The 22,770-nt window shown below is 39.0% G+C and overlaps 1 protein-coding gene across 4 annotated transcripts in view; it reads left to right on the forward strand.

Annotated features, from left to right (window-relative positions):
• The window catches only part of CAPRIN1 (cell cycle associated protein 1), a gene marked incomplete at its 5' end in the record, with an annotated part of 97,634 nt that extends 77,544 nt beyond the window's left edge, over positions 1-20,090 (forward strand). For all 4 annotated transcript variants that reach the window (XM_080617145.1, XM_080617144.1, XM_080617146.1 and 1 more), the window contains 13 exons: positions 213-350; positions 1,719-1,771; positions 1,858-1,944; positions 6,739-6,894; positions 7,729-7,837; positions 8,310-8,371; positions 10,424-10,534; positions 11,061-11,210; positions 11,409-11,559; positions 13,407-13,601; positions 15,178-15,278; positions 16,114-16,177; positions 17,307-20,090. In XM_080617145.1, the coding sequence (XP_080473271.1) occupies positions 213-350; positions 1,719-1,771; positions 1,858-1,944; positions 6,739-6,894; positions 7,729-7,837; positions 8,310-8,371; positions 10,424-10,534; positions 11,061-11,210; positions 11,409-11,559; positions 13,407-13,601; positions 15,178-15,278; positions 16,114-16,177; positions 17,307-17,371 (1,442 nt within the window). In that variant the 3' untranslated portion in view covers positions 17,372-20,090. The remainder of the gene's footprint in view (positions 1-212; positions 351-1,718; positions 1,772-1,857; positions 1,945-6,738; positions 6,895-7,728; positions 7,838-8,309; positions 8,372-10,423; positions 10,535-11,060; positions 11,211-11,408; positions 11,560-13,406; positions 13,602-15,177; positions 15,279-16,113; positions 16,178-17,306) is intronic.
• Between the last annotated feature and the right edge of the window lie 2,680 nt (positions 20,091-22,770).

Here is a 22,770-nt window from a genome sequence, read left to right on the forward strand (position 1 = left end):
TGCTTACAAAGGCTGCTCTGAGCCAGTACACCTCAGGGCAAGAACCTTCATGAAGGTGATACCTGTGTAAAATTACTTGTTTGTACTGACAGTTGTTTTGTAAGGAATTGGCTTACAGTAAATTTGTTGGTAATTTACATGGGATCTTTGGGAAGGAAGGAAAAGATGATTAGTGTTAATTTGCTGTTAACATTTAACTTCTGTTTCCCTAGATAAAGCTCTGAAGGAGATTGTTGAACGTATTCTTCAAACTAGTTACTTCGACAGCACCCATAACCATCAGAATGGATTGTGTGAGGAAGAAGAGGCAACACCTGCACCTGCAGTAGAAGACACTGTAGCAGAAGCTGGTAGGATTTGAAGATGCCTTGTGACTACTATATTTGTGTTGTACTGTCTTGTCTTTTTGGAGTCTCCAGAATGATTAAATTACAAGTGCAGTTTTAAGCACAAAATTCACCTGTCTCTGACTTCTTTGTGTTTGGGATAGAAATGTCATTTTTTGATGATCAGGTATATCTGGCCAGGCAACATCTGTAGGGGCAGACAGCCAGTTACTCAGCCCTGCTCTGAGCCATAAGGAGAGAAAAGCAGAGCTGTGTTCCAGAAGGGTTCTGTAAGGCTACTCTTGCCAGCTGCTACTTTGGAGGGGCTAATCCTTCCTGATGATCACATCGTAAATGTCTTCCGTCATGTGCAAGGAAGGGCCGAGTGTTTTAACTGCAGAGTGTCAGCTGGCTTGAGGGATCAGAGTCACTTAGTACTTGCTTTTGAGTACTTATTTCAGCATTTGACTGCAATACGTCATTTGCTGAAATAAGAACTCAGGCTAACAGTAAAATTACTTAGAAGCAAGTTTCTGCAAATGAAAATATTGCCAACAACTCTTTTCTCTTCTGTTTTTCTGTAGAATTTATCAGTGTGATTTATAAACCATTTTTTTTTCATCCTTGATACTAAAATGATAAGCCATCAAAGTTCTGGTTGCCTGAGGCTTTTCTATTTTTTGGTGGTTCATACCAGTTTAATCCCTTGTTGGAAGGGAAGAGGTTTTGGAACAGACAGGATGCTGACATACTTAAACTCCAGAATATGGTACCAAACTTAAGAAGAAAATTCATGACCTTTCTTCCCTTTTGAATATGTTGTGGAGAGAACTAAAATTCAGGATAGCTGAACGTAGCAAGAATTTAAAGGGATTTTTTTTCCTGTTTAATTCGGACACCTGAGAATCTTTGCTCTTGGTCATTCTCTGTTCATGTCTTGGCATTTTTGCTTTCTTCATTCTGAGACAAAAGGTTTTATCTACTTTGTAGCATTAGGTTTGCTTCTGAACCCAGCAGACACTTAACTACAAGTAAAGTATTGACTCAATATTGAGGCTCTAATTTCAGATCTGTAATCAAAATCCTATCCCCTTGAAGATGTGTGATAAAGGGACTCCTTCCTTAATGTATAGTGAGCTTCTAACACTAGCTATTACCGACACTCAGGAGTACATGTGTGTCTGTTCATTCTTCCTCCTAACTGCACTTCCTGTGTACTGATAGTCCAGAACACTTCTTTAAAGTACATGTCTTTTGATAAATGAGTACTACAAAAAAGCATCAGACTTCTTCAAAATTCCACTTTTAGTGGGAAAGATCTTCCATCATCTTTGCATCTTCTGTGTCTGCAGCGTGGGTGTTTTTCACCTAAATGGTACGTTTTTCTTGCAGAACCTGATCCGGCGGAAGAGTTTACTGAACCAACTGAAGTGGAATCAACTGAGGTATTAATCACTGGAAAGACTGTCATTTTGTATAGCTTTAATGCCACTTACTTTTACTTTCATACCCTTTCTTATTTTTATTTTAGTATGTAAACAGACAATTCATGGCAGAGGCTCAGTTCAGCAGTAGTGAGAAGGAACAGGTAGATGAGTGGACAGTTGAAACGGTTGAGGTAAGATCTTGTGTACTGCAGGTAAAATTACAATCCCTGTTTCCGCTGGCTTACGATTCATGAGAGGTTTTAGTATTGCACTCTTTCTTACCCAGTATATGTAAAAATACATACATTTAAGTAGGCTTCGACTCACTACTCACTCTTCAATTACATATTTAGCTCAGGAGTACCTCAAAAGCTACACAGTCTGGCTAAGTTTGCAGAGAGCTTGCTTTTGTTCAGTAGCGGCTTGCTTGCAAAATGAAACTTGAAAGTCATAGGCTTAAAAAGACTGAAGATTTGTGTTTTTAAGACTTTTTTTTTTTGTAAGGTAACTTTGCTGCAAATGTAGAACTTAAGTTTATCTACAAAGCTGCTGACGGCATGGCATAGTTGTGTGTTTCATTGAGCAGTTCCGTGGAGAGAGAGCTGGAAATTAGTGTCTCAACTAATACGTACTCTGGATTGCATATGCACATAATTTGATGTTAAAATATGCTTGTATGTACATCCCTGCTTTCAGGAACTATGGTTCTTCAAGTATTAAACTTGCTACTCCTTTGCAGTTGAGTGATTGCTCACTTGTGATGTTTGTGGTATGTTGCTATTGGGATCCATTCTCAGTTTAGTAATTCAGACTGTAGACTTAACTACATGTACAAGTCCATCATCTTACTGTACTTAAATTCGTGTTCTTCATGTGCTGGAAAGGACAAGTCACATGGAGTCATTCAAATGTTTGGTATGTTGGAGCTTGAGTTGTATCTGTCTGGTAGGAACAGGTATAAGCAGCATCTTTCAGGTGCTGGAGACCGAAGTTTTCATTCAGTTTAGTCTCTGCAGCAGCAAATTACAGATGGTCAATTTTTTAAACTCTTCCTTTGTGTCTTCAAGCTCATTTATGTGTGGAGTGTTTGTCATACCTTCAGGCAGTGGAAAAGAGAGCAGTCGTTTTGATCTGGTTGTCTAATCTGTCTGATTTTAGTCAGTCTGGCTGAAACTCGTATCTTATGTTGTAGAAGACCATTAAGAGATGTAGTAGCACTTAGGATGGGTGTGAGGCTTCTAGAACTTTACTATGTATGGAAATGATTGATTTTGATAATACCTTGTCATAGTATTCCATTTCCTTACTTTAAAACCCCTCAAATATCATTGCTATTGAATGTGATTTAAGAAATCTCTTTAAAAACTGAAGATTGGCTTCAATCTGTCTTGAATTATACCCAAATTACCTCTGTGTTTTAACCATGTGCCCTGCGTATCTTAGAGGTTTGGTTCTCTGTAGTTCTTCATATGAGTAGCACGGATGAGGAGATTGGAGTATAGAACACATCTTTATGGTCAAAGCCTGTTGTGCTTCCCTCTGCTTTTAAACTGCAAGGCTGTGTATTGCACCACTGAAAACTCAGACCCTTCCTCATGGGAATAATAATAATACGTGTTAACTGTGTTGGTGTGGTAAAAGAATTCAGGTTTTAGTTTTGTGTCAGATTGATTTCAGAAACTTGAGGTTTTCCACATCTTTACTAGTGAGCTGAATCTGGATTATATCGGCTTTGTTTTCATAGAACAATATAATTCAAAAGAATATACACTTCAGTTGTCCTTTCTGTCCAAATTTCTTGGACTATGTACAAATGGGCAATTTGGAGTTAAAGACTGCTTCTTCATAATTAAGAACCCTATTTTCTCAGATTTAACACAAAAAGGGGAAATTGAGAGTGTCTTTGAAATGACTCTTGCTGTTCTTATTGGCACCAAAATCCCATTTCTCACGGGAATGCAGCTCAATTGTCCTTAGGGAAGATGATGATAGACATTGTATAGAGCCTTTGTCAGCTTGAGGTAGTTGTGGTGTCAGTATAATAAGAGCTGTGAACGATAGCTGTTAATTTTGGAAGCTGAAAGAGAACATTTAAGCAGGAGACTTCCGTAACTGTTTGTGAAGGGGAAGGCTATCACAGACTCTTCTTTCAGTAACCAATGAGTAGATGTGATGCGTTCAAGATTGCTGGGATATGCTGTGTTTGTAGGTTAAGAAGTGATGGTGTCTCACAATGACATTTCTGTATGGGCCTTCCTGAAATTTTACATGAAGGAATTTGCTTGTGAATTTTCCTGAGTGTATTTGCAGTTGGATTATATCATGTTTTAGTTTTGGTGAAGATGTCCTTTACTGGTAACAGCAGGGGTTTGCTTGTGGTAATTCTTGTTGTTGGCTTTTCCTTTTGATTGATTTCTGTTGGTTTTTAACTGCTTCTTTTGTAAGAAGTACCTGAATCTGCTTGAATACAAAGTTCTGTCTGTATTAGATTATGGAACCTTGGTTGGGTGGACGTGTGTGTGTTTTGTGTAGAACTGGAAATTGTTCTGTGACTGCCAGGATAAAAATTGGTTCTGGTTGGTTTGTGGTCTCATTAGACTTCTGGGTTTACTTCTCCTTTTTCTTTGCCCCCTGGCCTTCTTTATACCCTGCTATTCGCCTCTGATTGCATCTGGGCAGCTCTGCCTTGAGAAGGTCAAGGGGCAGGGTGTCAAGAGGTGAGCATGCAATTTGATGAGTCAAATATGATCTGCAAAGGTTCAGCTCTCTTATAAGTTTCACCTTGCTGCTGTGGCTCTGAGATGAATGGAGATGTATGGCTGGGTAATAATTTGCATTTTGAATAAGGATCCTTATATTTGAGTTGTTTCTGCACCGTTTTCATGTAGCAGACTGTTAGAAAGCTGATAGCTTAGAACTGCAGCCTGTCCATTGGCTACTTAATATGTAAACCTTGAAATTTTTGTAGTAGTTTCATCCTACTATGATTATAATAGGTCAAAGTACCTGGTAGTGATAATAAGACTAAAGGAATAGGCCCTAAACAGTTCCTTTTGCCATTAAAAAAAGATGTTTGCAAAAGAAAATGTAATACATTAAGCACCATGTGAGGTTAGTATTGTACTATTGGTGAGAAAACAAAGTGTTTGATACATTTTTTTGGCCCTGTTCTGTGTTCGTGATTATTCCAGGTACTGAATTCTTATGAATGACTTGGACTTCATAAATTGAGTGATGGTACTTAAATGGAGAATGGTTTTGGCAGTAATGATGTTGGAGATGAGGAGCTGCTGGTTTGACCTTTTGAGTTTCACCCAGTCACCTGGCTTGCTTTGTTGCTTTACTTTCATTATTGGACTTTGTAATGTGCAAGAGGTGTAGATGTGTGCTCTAAGTAACCTTTGTCAGGGGAAAAAAAAATCCACTTACAGGGTTTAGTTCTTAGTTTGGAAGCAGTCCATCATTTGACTTCCTGGGACTGTAATACAGCAGGGCAGCTGTGCTTGTTTTCCAGTGTGGAAAGCCTTAGGGTGTACATTCATGGGAATTGTCAAACTGCCTCTCTTTGCGTGGCTAATAGTGGATCTGAAGGGGATCTTGAAGAGGAATGTACGTTGTGGTTGTGTTTTAGTTCAGGTATTTTTTATTACTTTGTAATTTTCTATTACAGATGGGTAGGGATTTGGTCAAGGAAAGAGTCATTGGAGCTTGTGAGGTGGTGTTAGGTGCAGGATGTCACATACAAAACAATGTTTGTACATCTGAACAAGGAGTAGGCTCTGAGCAAGGAAGGTGGATAGCAGGAGTTCAAGTTTAAAGGTCAGGCCTATGCTTATAGGATTACTCGTCACTTGTTATGATTGCTGTGGAGAAATCTGGCTTCTGCAGTTCTAATTAGAAATTAGATCTTTTACAGAAGTATTTTGAACTTTCAGGTGCATTTAAGCTCATTTATATGTTGTGCAACTGCAAGTTTAAGGCTTGCCTGTTTGTCTGGAAGATGATTAATAATTAAAAGCTCATGGGAGTACAAAAGTGATAGACAAGTTATTGACAATTATCTTTTTAAAGGACAGTTGTTGACATGAATGCAAGCTTAAAACTGTTCTTCGTGTAATGGGAGTTGCCTAGAGAGCAAAACTGATTAGGAACATTAAAGCTCAACTTTGTGCAGCTCAATCGTCCTTGTAACTATCTGTTCTCAAGCTGTTTGATGGATGTTTTTAGATGCTCATGTTCAGCTTTCCTGGTTGCTCTGCTGTCTTTGATAAGGTGGTATTTGAAAGCATGTTGCTCTTCGTTGTACCTTTGTTTGTGCGCCGTATTGGAATACAGCCAGTAAATCTGAGCTTTCCTGCTCACTATGAGTTTTGCTTCTGCTTCTGGGCTTCTGGTGTCCCCCCACGGTGCTGTCTTGCAATCTTTCTGTCATGCGCTGCTGCCTGCTGTTCTCTGAGAACATAAATCAGCTAGCTAGGATGACATTTGAGAACGTGGCCTAGAGGTGGCTATGAAAACTTAAAGTTTGAAGTCTTTAAAAGATGCAAAAATTCTGACTGTACTTACATTTACCAAAGATGTAGGAGACGATAATTGTTCTCCATCTGTGCATATATCTGAAGCTTAATCTTCCCTGACTTTAAATATCCAGATGGTGATAATTGCTGTCTGAAATCCTACTCTAAAAGAAATCCCCATAATATTGAACACTTTTTTGTTAGCACTGTTCTTAATGGGGAATGGAGTAAATGGAAAGAAAATAGAGCACAGTCTGGACTTTCTAATCCTATTAAGTGCTCAGACCAGTAGCTGGCCACCAATATTGGCATGACTGTAGGAGGATGTAGTATTTTTCTTTAAGAACGCTATAGTAATTACATCCATAACAGATTAGGCAACAGCCATAAATTTCAAGACCTACTGAGTCACTTCTGTGCCGTGTTCTCTTAAGCTGAAATTGCAGTTGGTTGCTTGTTTCTTGTTAGGTTGTAAACTCGCTGCAGCAACAGACACAAGCTACATCTCCTCCAGTTCCTGAACCTCACACGCTCACTACTGTGGCTCAAGCAGATCCTCTTGTTAGAAGACAGCGAGTACAGGACCTTATGGCGCAGATGCAGGGCCCGTATAACTTCATGCAGGTATGATGAACACACACTACTGTGAAGCTAGAACCAGAGAAAGAAAATAGCACTTCCTGGCTGTTAGACATGATTTAAAGAGCCTGCTGTAGTTCATTTGAAAGATATGGTGGTCCTGCAGACAGTGTTAGTGCTGTATGGCAAGATCTCATCCAAAGCCTGCAAATCTGTACTGCTGTCAAAGTACAACTAGAAGGTTATTTAGCTATTTGGTCCTTGTCTGTGTTAAGTCTACAGAGAAGGCAGAAAGTTGTGCATCACTGGGTGCCATAGTGTATTGTGCTGAAGTGGGACCAGCTGTAAAATATCCCTTCTGTAATGTAGTTGTAAATTTTGTGTTATGAAAAACCTATACATGTAAAGACAGTGCTTTTTGGGTTGCTTCTTGAAGGCTCCCTTCTAAGCTCTAAAGTTAGAACAATTAGAAAAACATTGGAAGATAATGGTTGTATCAGAAGAAGCCTCTCCTTCACAAAAAGAGTAGACACCTTGGTAACAAATGAGGCATCCACTTCTTCTGTTCCTTTTTTGTTTCTTACTACAAAGTGCTAATTTAGGATAAAGAATAAAGAACAGTTTGCCACCTATTCTATCTGGCTATTAAAATCTCCCTCCAGATACCTTTTGCTCAGTTAATGTATAAATTAACTGAATTTTTATTGTGATAAACACGTTTTTGGAGGACTTAATATCTTGATTAAAATGGTTAACTCAACAATTGTTTAACTGTGAAGTAAACTTCTTTATTGGGACCTGGCCATTTCTGTATTCTGAATGGTAATATTTCTGAAATACAATAAATTGGATTAGGTTTGACTTGATATTTTTCCCTAGGACTCTATGCTGGAGTTTGAGAACCAAACACTTGATCCTGCTATTGTGTCTGCACAGCCCATGAATCCAGCACAGAATTTGGACATGCCGCAAATGGTTTGCCCTCCAGGTTTGTAATGGTAAATCCTAAACATAAATATTGGGGAAGCCTGCAAGTCACCTATTAGAAATGCTTCAGTTGCTACTACATAGTAGAAGGATCCTCAATAAAAATGCACTTTCAGAGCACTGTATGATTATTTATCAGAAATGTGGTTGTACTTTTAAAGAGCACTCTTTGTAGGCTTCTGATTTTCACTTGCTTCTGGGTTTTGCTTGGGAAGGTGGAACATCTTCAATATTTTTTTAATGGGCAAAATAGAGTTTTGCTTAATCTTTTAGAGATGTTGGATTGTTTTGGATAACTGGAAATAACTTTACATGGAAATTGTAATTGGAATTTTAAGGATAGCTTGGCCATGCGAGGGGATAATCATCTTTATGATGATCAACTCTCAAATAACTGCATTAGAAAAGATGGCGATGCTGTTCTGTGAAAGGTTTGATTGTGCTATGTAGTAAGTAAACTTATTTTACTTCAGTTCATGCCGAGTCAAGACTTGCCCAGCCTAATCAAGTTCCTGTGCAACCAGAAGCTACACAGGTAAAAAGTTTAGTAAATTGTATTTTAAATTGATTTCAGGCTTGATTGATACTACAGTAGGATTGAATTCCTAATTATATGAGAAACTCAAAGCTGAGGTTCTGACTTCTGATCTCCACTGTCTCTTCAGCATTGTTGCTTATAAACATCACTATATCCAGTTTCTATGCTATGCAGACATTGAATATCTTCTGTAATGGCGTCTTATCAGGCATTTTCCTCTTTGGCAAACAGTTGCATTCAAGGTTGAAGTATGAGTTTACTGAGGAGCTGCACTTCTAATTTGAGGCCTTTTAGACTGGAGGGCACAAACACAGAAGCTTTGTGCTGCTCATTCTAATGGCCTAATGTGTGGACTTAGCAGCAGCTGCCAGTTCTTTCAGTCTATGGAGCTCACCTCAGCCTTCAAATTTAGTGTGTGGATGTGATTTTCATTTCACAAATTGACTTCCACCTGTCTGTGTCTTAGGCTGCCGTCACTTATAATCTGTATTCGATTATAATCTGTATTCAGTGGTGAATTTTAAGTGTGGTTTTGCATGATTGGAGAAAGGACTTTGGAAATCTGCTTTGTGTAGTGCTACTCTAACATAGCAGTTTAACTTGAGGTTTCTCTGTGCGTTCTGTTCAAGATGGAGTAATAATTAGATGTGTCAGTCTTTGTCTAGCAGTATTCTCTTTCGTGTGAAGCCATGTGTAGTAGTATTTTTAATTTAGCTAGAAATAAGTTGTTCTGTAATTGCTTCTTTGCAACAGAAATACCAAAACCAAAATAACTTGGTTACAGGGCAGTCTGTATCTGTCAAGTGGGTGTCACCACAAAGAGATTTAATGGATTAACTGTATAGTTTGTGTTCTGTTTCTTTACTTGTTCTAGTAAGGATTTAGTCCCGGTTGCTTGCTTAGATAGTATTTTAATACTGGAGTTGTAGAGCAGTCAGATTGAGTTTGAATGCTGCTCTCAGTTGAGCTTTCCCATAATTCCTGTTGAAGTAGCATCTCTTAAACTTGCTCCTGCGTTGTATAAATGATGTATTCACCTTTTCATTAAAATATGCCAGCTTAATACTGAACTGTCTAGTGATCAAAGAACTTCCTGATTTTCAGTGGGGCATATGTGGCACCTCTGAAGGACTCTGCTGGTCTCAAGTAATAAATCTGATCCTGTAGGTATTTGAAAAGCAAAAGAAGAATCTGGATAGATTGTGTATCTCGGAGTAAGAGTGGTGTTACTTGCTTGCTTTATCTTGTCCAGATTAGATCTGCAAGTTTTAAGTCATTTATTTGTACAGAAACAGGATTTTTTTCCTTTAGTTTCCTTTGTATGTACCTGCTATATAGCTCTCTGCACCAGCTTTTATTTTACTGTTGATGATGTCTGTGGGGTTTTTTTTCCTTGCTTTCCTTACCTCAAGCAGTGCTGCCAGCGATTCTCTTTGGGATCTTACAAGCAATAGCTTACTGTACCTCTTAGCTTTTGAATGCTCAGCAAGGTGATGTGAACACACCCATCAGTTGTTATCAGTTGCCTCTTAAAGTCCTTGATAGCCTTAAATGCAAAGTCCTCTGCTGGTTAGAGTTTTCACTGGACTCTGCAGAGGACCAAAGGCTATAAAAATGAGCAAATCCAGTCCACTGGAAACCAGTCCTTCTCTATTTCTCTGTGAGCTTGGAGTTCTCTCGTTTAAACTGCTGTATATTCCTGCCTTTCTTTTCCCATGCTTACTGTTATTGTAGTTGGGGTTGCCTAGGGAAATGAGGAAAAGGATTTTCTTTAGTAGAAGCAAATACATGTCCAGCCAGTTGAGAAATACCCACAGAATACACTCTGGCAGGAGGTGGGTGGTGTGACATGTTTAGAATACATGTCAAGATGAGGTGGTTAAATTTCTTACTTGCTAAAACATTCTTTAATTTATAATAGTTGTAAAGATTTGCTGGAATACATACTTTTATAGAGAGTGCTAATTCTAGAGCTTTCTGATACTCTTACTAAAAATGTGTGTGAGCATCAGCTGACTTTTGGGGGGCTTTTGGGGTTTATTTTATCAGGTGCCCTTGGTTTCTTCTACAAGTGAGGGATATACAGCCTCCCAACCCATGTATCAGCCTTCTCACACAACAGAGCAACGGCCACAGAAAGAATCAATTGACCAGATTCAGGCAAGTCTTGATTTCACAGGAGGTGGGAAGGACTCTGCTTGGTTCTCTGTAAATAAAGGTGTGGCTTTTAATTCTCAGTCTCCTATAGATAGGACTGCTTCAGTTCCATTTAATTTCCACAATTTGAACCTATATGTGACCAGTTGCTCCTTCATAGCAAGACTTGTAATTAACAAGATTGCTTAGTTAGATGCCAACATAAGCATCAGTGTTGTTGGCTTAAGAAATGTGATTGATGTTTTGTACATTGGCTAGCATTTAGCCCAGAAACTTGTTCGTTTCCCCCTCTAGTTTTTCTAGTTCTGTTTCAAGTTAATGGAAGAGAAGACTGGTAGATTTATGTTCTCCCATTATGCTGTTGTGATGAGGCTGTTCAGCTGAAGTAGAAAACACTCATTTCTTGAGGTGAATCTGAGGGTTGTCACTTTTTTATGTGGTGCTTTGGGTTTTTTTAAAGTAAGGGTTTTCAGTAAAAGTATGTAGTATCATGCAAAAGCTACTACATGTTGTTTGTTTTAATTATTAGGCGTCAATGTCACTGAATGCAGACCAGACCCCATCATCATCATCACTTCCCACTGCATCCCAGCCACAGGTGTTCCAGGCTGGATCTAGCAAGCCTTTGCATAGCAGTGGAATCAATGTTAATGCAGCTCCATTCCAATCCATGCAAACAGTAAGTAGTATATCAGTATTGAGTCCCTTTATTTTGGTAGTCATTCTTTTTTTGCACAAACAGTGGAATCAGTCCTGTAATTACATAAAATAGTCTTTGGTTATTCACATTTGTCAGACTTGGATAATTGTTTATATGACGCAATGAAGAATTTTAAGAAGTGAATTGGACCAAAGCGCTGTTTTTCTCACGTTGTAGGTATTCAACATGAACGCACCCGTTCCTCCTGTTAATGAGCCAGAAACCCTTAAGCAGCAAAACCAGTACCAGGCCAGTTACAACCAGAGTTTCTCCAATCAGCCTCACCAAGTAGAACAATCAGATCTTCAGCAAGAACAGCTCCAGACGGGTAAGGTTACTTTAGCAAAAACTAAAATGGTAGTAGCCTCAGTAAAGCAGATGATCGGGCTGTGAAGTCCTAGATGGTGTTGCGAAGCACGTCACACATTCTCAAATGTCTAGTCTTGAAAGCTTTCCCCTGAGCAATACTGGAGTTTGTTACTCTGGCTTGGTGGGAATACCCAACTGGGGGTGAAATTCAGTATACATCTCTCCAACTGTTAAAAGAATTGGTTGGTTCAGTTTTATATGGGTATAAAAAAACCCCAAACATGAACAGGATTAAGGGTTATTCTAAAGATGAAAGCAGTGTAGTGGAGTACTTGCTCTGCTGATGTTAAGGTTGAATGCTTAAAAAAGATTGTACCATATGAGATGACATTTCAAAAAGGAAATAGTATGCTGGAATTGAGAACAAATACAGATTCGTTCTGGCAGATGATGGAAGGTTCACAAAGATCTAGACCTTTTTGTTAGCTAAAACCAGTTAGACATGGTTTGAAATCAGCAGGCAAAATGCTTTCCAAGTTAGCAACAAACAGTAAAGTCTAGGTACAAAGCCATTCTTCTCCCAGTACTTCCTCATTTTCCACTGATATAAAATGTGCAGATGCAGAGAGGGATTTTGAGTGAAGGACACAGAAAAGAGATGACAAGGGTGAAGTGCTAACAACTACCGGACATGGGGTGAGGAGAAGGAGCCCAATCTTTTTTCTCTATAACTGATTATGATCTTGAAATCTGCCTTCCTTGCAGGCTATGATACTGGGATGGGTGGATAAGAAGAGGGAGATCCAAGTTTTCGTTGTTTATCTGTATGGGTTTTCAGCCATATTACACTGCAAGGCAGTCTGGGGAGGGCTGGTGTGGAAGGTGGGCCATGCAGTATTAAATGCTAAACTTAGTGTAACAGTAAAGGGAACTCATGATACACAGAAAATGCAGTGGCTTTAGAACAAAACCTGCACACATTAAACACCCCAAACGATGGCCATTTCACGCATTCCACAAGAGTCAATGGGAAGCTGGGAGAAGGGAGTATCTGCGTAAGTTCCGTAGGACTCTGTGATGAGTGGGGTAGACAAAAAGTTTGTGTTCGCTGTTGGGAGACTTTCTGCAAATGAGAGGGACTTACTGCTCACAAATTGTGAGATCTTCCTTCAGCATTTGGTATCAGGTTACATTTTACAGTTGTTTTGCTCTTACATACAGAATGAATCTTTTATTGCACTTACTAAGCCTGTAATCCTCTGATTGCTTTTGTAATCCCATGATTCCTGTGAGTATGTTGTGGCATAACTTAACTTCAGAGATGTAGTCTTAGACTTCAAAGCGCAGATAATCTCAAGCTGTCCATCCTGTTCTTGCCTCCCCCAGCCTGTACAGTCAAAACATCAGCTTGGTTAAAATGTTCCCATCAATCCCACCTTAGCACAGCTGAAAGAGAGAATTTGGTGACAGCAAGTATTTCTTGGTGGCTTTCTGCCAGTTCAGAAGGGAGAAAGTTACAGAAGTGGGTTAACTTACCTGTAACTGGGGTGGTTTTTTTCCCCTAGAGCATGTGTTGTTGATTTTTAAAGGGTTTGAAATAACACAGGAAAATTGCACTTGTATGAGGAATACTTGGTGTTGACTTTATGCTAGATACTTCTTGACACTGACTCATATCAACTCTACCATTTTTAGGTTGTTTAAATATTGTGGGATATCTGGCTAATAAGCTTGATACTTAATTCTGCAAATGATTTTTCTTTGAATGGGTGAGCATTTGGATGTTGAGTGTGAAAAGTCTGTATGTGGGAACATAAATGCAGACTCTTATACTTCATTTCCCCCCCTCCCCCCATTCCAATTTAGTGGTTGGTACTTACCATGGTTCCCCGGACCAGACTCATCAAGTGGCAGGTAACCACCAGCAACCTCCCCAACAGAACACTGGATTTCCACGGAACAGTCAGCCTTATTACAACAGTCGAGGAGTGTCTCGTGGTGGCTCACGTGGGGCTCGTGGCTTAATGAACGGTTACAGGGGACCGGCAAATGGATTTAGAGGTAAACAGCTTTGTTAAACTCACTCGCTTGAATTTGACTTCTTTCTGGAAACAGAGTGTTAAGATAAAAGTGTTAAACCAACCTGTTATTGTTTTAATACTGTAACTGTAGCTCTGTAAGAAACTTGTAGTAAAAAATCCATTTGTTTTAGCTAACTTAAATTTGAGGTGTTCGGTTTGGCTTCCTAGTAGGATGGAAACAAGCATCTTTCTTTCCTGTTCTGTGCTGAAGGCTTAGTGTTAGTTTGGTTAGGCATGTCCTGCAAGTATAAGCAAACACAGAAGTATCCAACAATTTCACAACCAGCAGGTGAGGAGTTCAGATGCAAATTGGTATTTCAGAAATGCTTTTTTGTGGATGATTTTCTGGCAAAGAACAGCCACATACCCAGATCAGCAAGTGCCTACATGGAGTTCGACATGAACCAAGGAACAACAAAAGGTGAAGGAGGATGGGAGCGAGGCACTGGGAGTGAGAATCCCAGCAAGAAAAGAAGGAGCTGGAATTTACTGAGTTGATAAATTGAGGACTGTTGGAAAACTTTGAAGGTCAGGTTCTCACACCTGTGCTTAACCAATTATATGTTAGTTGTTAAGGGCCTCACAGATATGTATCCAATCACAATGTGCCAAGTTAGTGAAAACAACTTTAAGAAATAGTATATGAAGAGTTAGTTTTCTAGAATAAATGGCTTTGTCTGATCACATTGATCTCCGACTGAGTCCATTCCGCGACACTTTTTATTTTCAGTTATGGTAAAAGCAGTGTATTTTAGACGTCCGTGTTTTATATTGAGAATAGGTTGAATAATGTGGAAATGCTAGAACAAAGAAGTCCAAGTCATTAATCTGAGCGAGTTAACAGGAGCAGAGGAATAATATTGTAGTTCTGGATAAATATGAGAACTGTCATGGTTCCTGGAGATTACTATATGAGGCTGTCAGTGTTACAAAGATGTGTCTTTTGGAATGAGGGAGAGAGATGTTTTCCTTGTCAGGTAGTCTGGGATTAGACTAATGGGTACAGCGCTGTCTGCTTTTGCCAATGTTCTCTTCCTCTCAAGTGGTTGGGGAGTAGACGTGAAACCTGTACAATAAAAATACGACTGAGAGTAGTAGGGAATGCAGTGATTGCTACATGTCTGTTCAAAATTGATCTGAATTGCAATATTAGATCCTTGGGACTGAAGCCATCCTTGGACATGGTTCTCAGCACTTGTAAGAGTCTTGGCATAGGAGCAGTTTCTTGCTCATGTTGGCTGCTGTGGCCTTGCAGGTCACAGCTGGTACATTTAGATCCTAGTATTATTATGTTTATCTCTGGATTGAATATGTAAATAAAGCCTCAAATCACTAGAGAAATGCATTGACTTGCTGCCTCCTCCTCCCAGTTCTTACTATGTCTTCATTCTTGTAATACTGTTAGCACTAATGTTTGCTTGACTTGCAGGTAAACTGTACTTACTAAAGGTTTTTCCTCAGGTTTAGTTAAAATGCTGTTACTGCTTTTCTTTAAATGGTACCATAAAGTAATAGGTTGTCATTTCCAAGTGAAAGACTTGTGCCCTGTTCCTTAGGAGGATATGATGGCTACCGTCCTTCCTTTTCCAACACTCCAAACAGTGGTTATACGCAGCCCCAGTTTAACGCTCCTCGGGATTACTCAAACTACCAACGGGTAAGCTACTATAGTGTTGTGACAGTCTAGAAGTACCTATGAAAAAGCACAATGAAAGCACTCAAGGGCTTTTTTTATTGCTAAGAATGACAAAAAATTCAGATACTAAACAGAAAGAAATAGACTATTAAATGGCTGATTATGATTGGGAAACGTGTTCTGTTTGGCTGATTATTCTTCTGATTATTATTATAATTCTGATTATTGAGGAATCAGTCTAGTAACTAGAGCAAGGTTGAATGAATTATAAAGAACTCTAAATAAGTGAGAAGGAAACTTAAATCCATTGAAATGAACTTTTCAGGTTTGTTTGGGGTTGCCTGTTTCTGTTAGTCTGAAATTTGTGTAGAATTTTGTTGTTCCGAAGGAAGTCTGCTCAGTTTGAGCAAAGCTTAGACTCACTGGAGAATGTCTTAACTCTGCATATGCCCAGACAAGTATTCGTAAGCAAATGAGATGACATTTTGATCCTGCCGTTCAAATGTCGTTTCGTTTATTGACTGGTCCTTCAGCAAGTGAATCTGTTTGACCTCTGGGTAGCTTGAAAAATTGGAACACTAAATAAGCATTTACATTTCTTACTCATATTGAACTGCATAACTTGTAATTGGAGAGAGATCTTGGCATTGTATACTTTATTATACCTGCAAGGTACTAGTAGGAGTAAGAATCCATTTTTCTAATACGAATTTAGACCAATAAGATACTATATGCTGAAGTCACAGGTGTTTTGTAAGTGCATGTTGTTTGAAAAGCTCCTTATTTTATTGGCTTCCTGAAATGTAACCAAAAGCTTAGGTTTTAAGTTTTAACTTTATTCATTTATTTGCTTCAGGATGGGTATCAGCAGAATTTCAAACGTGGCTCTGGACAAAGTGGACCTCGGGGAGCTCCTAGAGGTAATTCCTGAGTGCTGAATAATGGATTTGGGTTGAATGGAAGTTTTTGCTCCGACTTCTGGAGTTTTGGATTTAAAAAGCAACCTTACTCCTTATTCAGCAGGTCACAGTTGAAGAATAAGCTTACTTCCCTCTGGCCTCATAGTAGACCCTGCTTTTGAATAGGGGTTGGAGTTCCCCTTGAGGTCCCTTCTGGCTTGAATTGCACTGTGATCCTTTGACTTGGGATGGAAGTCAGCTGTTGAATGAGGAATTCTTTGACAAGAAGTTAAAACAACAGTTGCTTTTGATACATTAAATATAGCAGAACTATTTAGTTGCCTTTTATTAATGAAAGCCTTAAAGTTTGGGGTTTTTTTATTGTGACTTAAGATCTGCTTACTTACATGCATTAGTAACTTGCAAGTAAGTCTTACTTATAAAGCAGACATTGGCCTTGAGCTGTCAGCCTGCAAAATTCCGTGTTACTCTGTTGCACTAAAGGATGCACTGCTGCATCAGTTGCAGAGGTCTCTCTTGACCCAAGCATACAAAACTTCCTTCTATGCTCATATGTTCTCTGATCCTGAGGAACTGTTGGTTTTAGCTTCCAGGGGTGTGTTGTCATAACAGTGTTTGCCCTGTATCCATCTGCGAAAACCAAACCAAACCCCTACATACATAATGAGGCTTTAGTTGAACTTCTACATTTTATTTTCAGCACTATTTCCAGTTTGGGTTTTTTTTGGTGGGTTTTTTTAGTAGGTTTTTGATGAGACTTTTTCTGCCTCAGTGCAGACATTTCCTTTGGAATCTAGAGTTATCACTAGAGCACCTTCTCAGTGAGGACAGCTTGAGGCTGTACATTCCACTGTCTGTGAAATGAATAATTGCCTTACTTGACTGCAAGTTTTTTACTTCAAATGGTTACATTTAGTTACGGGGAAAAACAGTATTGGGATAAAGCTGAAAACTGTAAAGACAGGTTATACACTGTTGAGTTTTGATTTGAAAAAGCTTTTAGAACCATATGTAGTCTAGATACACACCTGGGATTCTTGCACAGTTTAAACCAGAGTTTTTAGGAGGTTTCTTGTTTAAATAACCTGACTTGATGCATAATTCAAGAGCCTTTTTGTATGTTTTCTAGGTCGTGGAGGGCCCCCAAGACCAAACAGAGGGATGCCTCAAATGAATGCTCAGCAAGTGAATTAAACGAATTCATGGGATTACATTAAACGCCAAAAACACGCTGGCCAGTGTACTATACATGTTACCAGAAGAGTTATTATCTATTTGTTCTCCCTTACAGGAAGTTTGTTGTAAAGGGACTATTTTCATTACCCATAATGACAGGACTACAGTTGCCAGCTTTATATTACCTGGATATTGAAAGGAACGAAACAACGTTTACTCTGCATGTTCTGTCCTAAGCATCATCTTGAGCCTTGCACATGAGATTCAGATTCCTCACCCTTGCTAAGAGTAAAGCAAAAAAAAAAAAAACCAAAAGCAATTTTCAGGGTGATCCAATCTCCATGGTTAACTGAAGTGGCAGGAAAAAGCAAAGACTCACTTCTGACGTTTAAAAGTGACGTAACAGATTTGGATAAAACCTGCAAATTCATATAGATTTACTATGATGTCAGTTGACAAAACGTTCCCATGAAAGGATGGAAAAGGTGAAGTGTGGCTTGATAGAGCAAGTGCATTTCAGCTTTTTCATACTCAGTTGAAGCACTGAACAGTTCAAAGATGCGTAATGATGCATATTTCCCTAAACAGACAACTGGGCTTATAGCCAGCTCTTGACAAAGAAGCAGCACCCTTAGCTGCAGCACTCCTCATCACCAGGGCCCTGTTCACTGTGGCTAAGGATTTAAGATCGCTTGCGTAACTGCTAATGTAATTGTGTAATTATTTTTAAAAAGAAAAGAAAAGATGGAAAAAAAAAAAGCTTTGATTTGGCATTTCCGAAAGAATTTTGCAACAAATGTGAGAGAAAACCTGGATGGCCACTGTATATTTGATGTGAAGTATTTAGATTCTCTCTTTGAAACACTTTTTAAGTTTCTTTGATAGCAATGACTTTTGTAAGGATTGGTATTCTCTATCATTCCTTATGACTTGCACATTGTCTGTCACTAATACTTGACCTTGCTGTATTATCACCTAAAAAACTGATGCCGGTACTGATGGAAATCTCTAATGGATAATCATAACACTTTTGGTCACATGTCCTTTTGTCTTTCCTGCAGCCTTGAAGGTTTTAAGAAATCTCAAATGCCCGCTGCTGCTGCCCTTTTAATTGCTATCTTTTGAAAAGCACCAGTATGTGTTTGAATTGATTTCCCCTTTTAAGGGAAATGACAGCCAGCAGTTACAGTTCTAATGGTATAAGCAAGACAAATAAAACATGTTTATAAAAATTGTATCCTGGAACACTGGTTTTCAACGACTGAAACAAGTTTAATGTGATGGGGTGACATTTCATAACGTTTTATTTGGGGTTTTTTTTTTGCCCTTGTAGATTCTCTTTTTTCCTGACTAGATGTAAACCCACCTCCCGTGTTTCTGATTTTATTCTGATAGCTGTGACTTCTGGGAAACTTCTTTCTACGGACTTTTCCTTTTCATCAAGGCAGCAGTGTATAAAAGAAATGGCATAAGACTAGGAGCTGGAAAATACCAAGTCTTATTCAAGTTTTACTGCATACTTGTGATATAATCTTTGGAAAAATCACTTGTGCCTACCTTTCGCGCACATGCACTCTCTCTGCGGTGGGGAGAATATATTGATAGCTGCCTCCATAGAGGTGTTGGTAGTTACGTTGCATTCTATAGCACGTGCAAGAAGAAAAGTGCTATATATATGTTAAGTATTGCTCATCTTATAATTCCTGCCTGTGGAAGGGTGAAATTAAGGAACAGCTACATGTTGTTTAACTGTTGTATACAAAACTGAAGGTTGTTTTCACTCAGAGGGTCATTTGTACTTTGTATCACAACGTGACCTTTCCGAACTTGTAGTCAGCTATTTTGCCTTCATTGTGAAATAACCTGAAACTCCATACAAATAGGGGGTACTATCACTTTCCCATGTTGTGTGTGAAGAGTACAAATGAGAAATGTTTATACTGAGAAAAGTGAGAAGCTTGTGAAGACAATATTCCACACCAGACATCTTGAGATGATGCTGATGGTTAGAAGAAGTGGTTTTAGTTAAAGCCTAGAAACATTCCATACCATGCAACAATATAAACTGCAGTCCGGTGAGAAGTTGCTGTTCTGTGTCTTTTTTTAGGAAGCTATTTCTGAGATAATAGTCCCAACTGTTTTTTAACTGGAAAAAAAAAGAAATAAAAAGACAAACCTTTTAATGTTGAACTGATGTAGGAAACCAGTGAATTCTTCTTTTCTAATTACTTTTGTGCATCGGCTTTTTAAATGGTTGGTAGAACACAAGCTGTTCAGCTTTTTCCATTGCACACCAAATGCTTCTTAAATAGCTAATTGTAGTTTGAGAGTGAACTTGCAGCATACTGAATTAAAGCCTGCTGAATGCATCAGAACATTCCACTTAAGGTTTTGGGTTTGGTTTTTCTTTATATTCACCTTAAATTTATAAATAAAACATAGGGTAGTTGAGAGGCCTCTTAATTGAGATCCAGCTTTGTAAGCCTTTCCATGTGTGAAAATGGTCTTTAGAGTAGCTGCTCTGCTGTGTGCTGATAGAAGGAGATGTGTTATAATAGTAACAACCGTAGAACAAGTACATTACATGTGGTTAATCTGGGAATTTGCACTGACTCCTTTAATCTCAATACATGTGTCTAATAAACAGTATACTGAAACATCAGCTTGAGTCACGGTATGGCACAAAGATCCACTAACTGGTGTTCTGGCCTGCTAAGAGGAGCTTTTAAGTATCTTCACTGCATAACTTAGCTCTAGATCCAAGTTAGATCAAGATCACAGGCATTTCAAGGTAGGCTTCTTTTGGAAAAGGTCATTATAGAAATGAACATATAGAAATGAAAAGGGCATTATAGAAATGAACATGTTGAGGCAGAATGGTTCTGGGCTGATTCTGTTGCTGAGCCCTTTCTGGATGCCAGTGGGTAAAGTTGTTGTTATTCGGCGCTGCTGTAGGATAACTCAGGCCTGGTGCTTGTGGTTGGAAAGCATGAGTGAGCATAATCAAGTGCTGTGTCTGAGCCTGTCTAGACACATCGGTTGCTCTCTTTGGTGGTTTTACTTGATTCTTATGTGAACCAGTCTTTGGGGAGCGTAACTGATTAGTTAGAGTGCTTGCATGCAAGGCTACTGTGAGGAGATACATTTATTTTGGCAGGGGCTTCTCTATGTGATACTGTGGTAATGAGTGATGGTACGTATTTGAGCACCAATTTGTAGCTTCAGCATCCTGCTTCCTCTTGGCTGTAGTATGAGGATTCTTGAGTAAATAACTGATAAATCACTTAGGTTTTCTGCCTAATGTTAACTGTGTCTGGGAAACTTGGATCCTTCCTAGACATCCTAAAAGATTTAACTCTGGAATCATGAGCTATTGTCTCATACTTAAGGTTGACACTGTGCTACGTTTTACTTCTGTGTTCTCCCTGGATACAGGCTGTCCAAAAAAGAACAGTTCACCAATATGTCTTTGTGATTTTGCTGTGGAGGAAGGTCTAGACTTCACTTAACCACTCTTTTCTTTCTAAGATACTACCTTTTGTACAGCAATCCCTACAGCATAATATTCAGAGTAGGTGGAAGAGTAATGTTGATTTCCTGTTAATAGCCAGTTTATGTGTTCTGCTGAGAACTTTGTGCCCTTAAATATTACTTCTCAAAATGTCCTGCTCACCTTATTTGTTAGATGGGCAGGTTCTTTGATTGTATCTTTGGAGAATGGATCAAGCTTCCTTCTTTCCTCCAAATGGCATCTGAATAATTGCTTTGGAGAGAGGAACATCAGTGAAAAGCCTTTAACTCTAGACAAATACTGCAAAGATGGTAAATGATACTGAAATAGTGGTTAAACTTCACACAATTAAAAGCAAATAGGGCAAACCCTTTGTGGTCCAGCCAATTGGTAAGAAGAATCTTGATCTTCCTTTTCTTTTGAGTTTCTGGCATAGCCTAAGCTGAGTAGTTGGCTTTTCTTACCTCTTCTTTGCAAGAACCAGTTATTATAAATGCACACTTGAGATGCAAGTGTTTGGGCTCGGGGGCAAAATTGTGCTGTATTCTCCGTATCTCCTGTGGCTACAAAGGGACATGAGAACACTGCTGATTACCAGCCCCGTTAATGAGGCTGCCACTCACACCCTGAAAATGACAATCATCCCTCTTGCTCATGCAAAACTTCTTGATTAAAGTGTATGCAAAGTATCAAAACAGATACTTGATGATACAACTTCATACCTGGAGTTGAGGTTTGTGACTATAGGTAGGTGTGTATAAATCTATGCACCAGTATTCCATCTGCATTGAATGTGGATGGGGCTAGAAAGGCTTTAATTGCTTGAGCTGGTACCAGCTGAGTTCTTGCAGATGGGTTGGGTCGATCTTCACCACTGGCCATAAAATCAGTGCCTCATGAGAAAAACAAGCAGGAAATGATCCTCAACAATAAACTTCCCCCGTCAAACTCAGAAGATAATTTTCTTATTTAAATGTGGATTTAAATATAGTCCTGATTATTGTCTGGGAAATCAGACACTGCAGAATTGTCTTGTTTCTTTTGAATTCTGGTTTTCTCTAAATGACAATCTGTTGTCTTTGTTCAATCACAGCATCAGTATCAGAACATTTGGTTGGTCTCATACTAATCTTGGCTGTCTTGTAATCAGCGGCAGAGCATAAAGAGGGAGCTTTGATAGACCTTTGGGATAATTCCCACATTTAACACTAGATGAGCACACCTGAGAGGTCATGCAGAAAGCTAATTGCTTAAATCAGAACGTGTTACTCTTTTGCCAGTTCGTTTTTCCAGAGGGAGGGAGATGAGGAAGGTTCTTCAGACTTCCTGGTTGGCAAATACTATTTGCTTTTACACTGGAATGTTTTTCATCCTGGTAGTGCATTTTCCAAGAGGAAAGGATCTGTGCTTTTGAGAACTACACTGGGCTGCTTAGGAGTTGATGTTGCTTTTGGATCATCAGGTATTTAAAGTGAAGAAAACATCTGTGCTGTAGTAAACTTGAAGAAACTTAATGGCTCTTCCTTTATGTGAAAGCAAGGCCCTGCCCCTCCTACACTTCCATGGAACTTCCGAGCTGCAGCTCTGATTCCATTCTCCAGAGTTTCAGAAGCTGGGCACTGTTGAGTTTTTGGTGTGGTATCACAGAACCTCTTGATTTTCTGAACGATTTAACTACAGGAAGAGGTGCTAGTCCATTAACCACTTTCTTAGGGACTTTGAATTGTGAATGCATTAAAATGATCTGTGGCTTTGTAGATCCAGCCTTAATGGAGGGAAGGAAATCTTTTCCAAACCCCACATTCTAAAGCCAGTTTGAGCAGCATGTGTATTAGGAAAACTTCAGCCTGACTTGGCATTTTGTTCTGCATTACATTTATCATCATTAGCTCTCGCTGCAGGTATT

The sequence above is a fragment of the Psittacula echo genome, assembly GCF_963264785.1.
Source record: "Psittacula echo genome assembly, chromosome: 5".
NCBI classification, from domain to species: Eukaryota; Metazoa; Chordata; class Aves; order Psittaciformes; family Psittacidae; genus Psittacula; species Psittacula echo.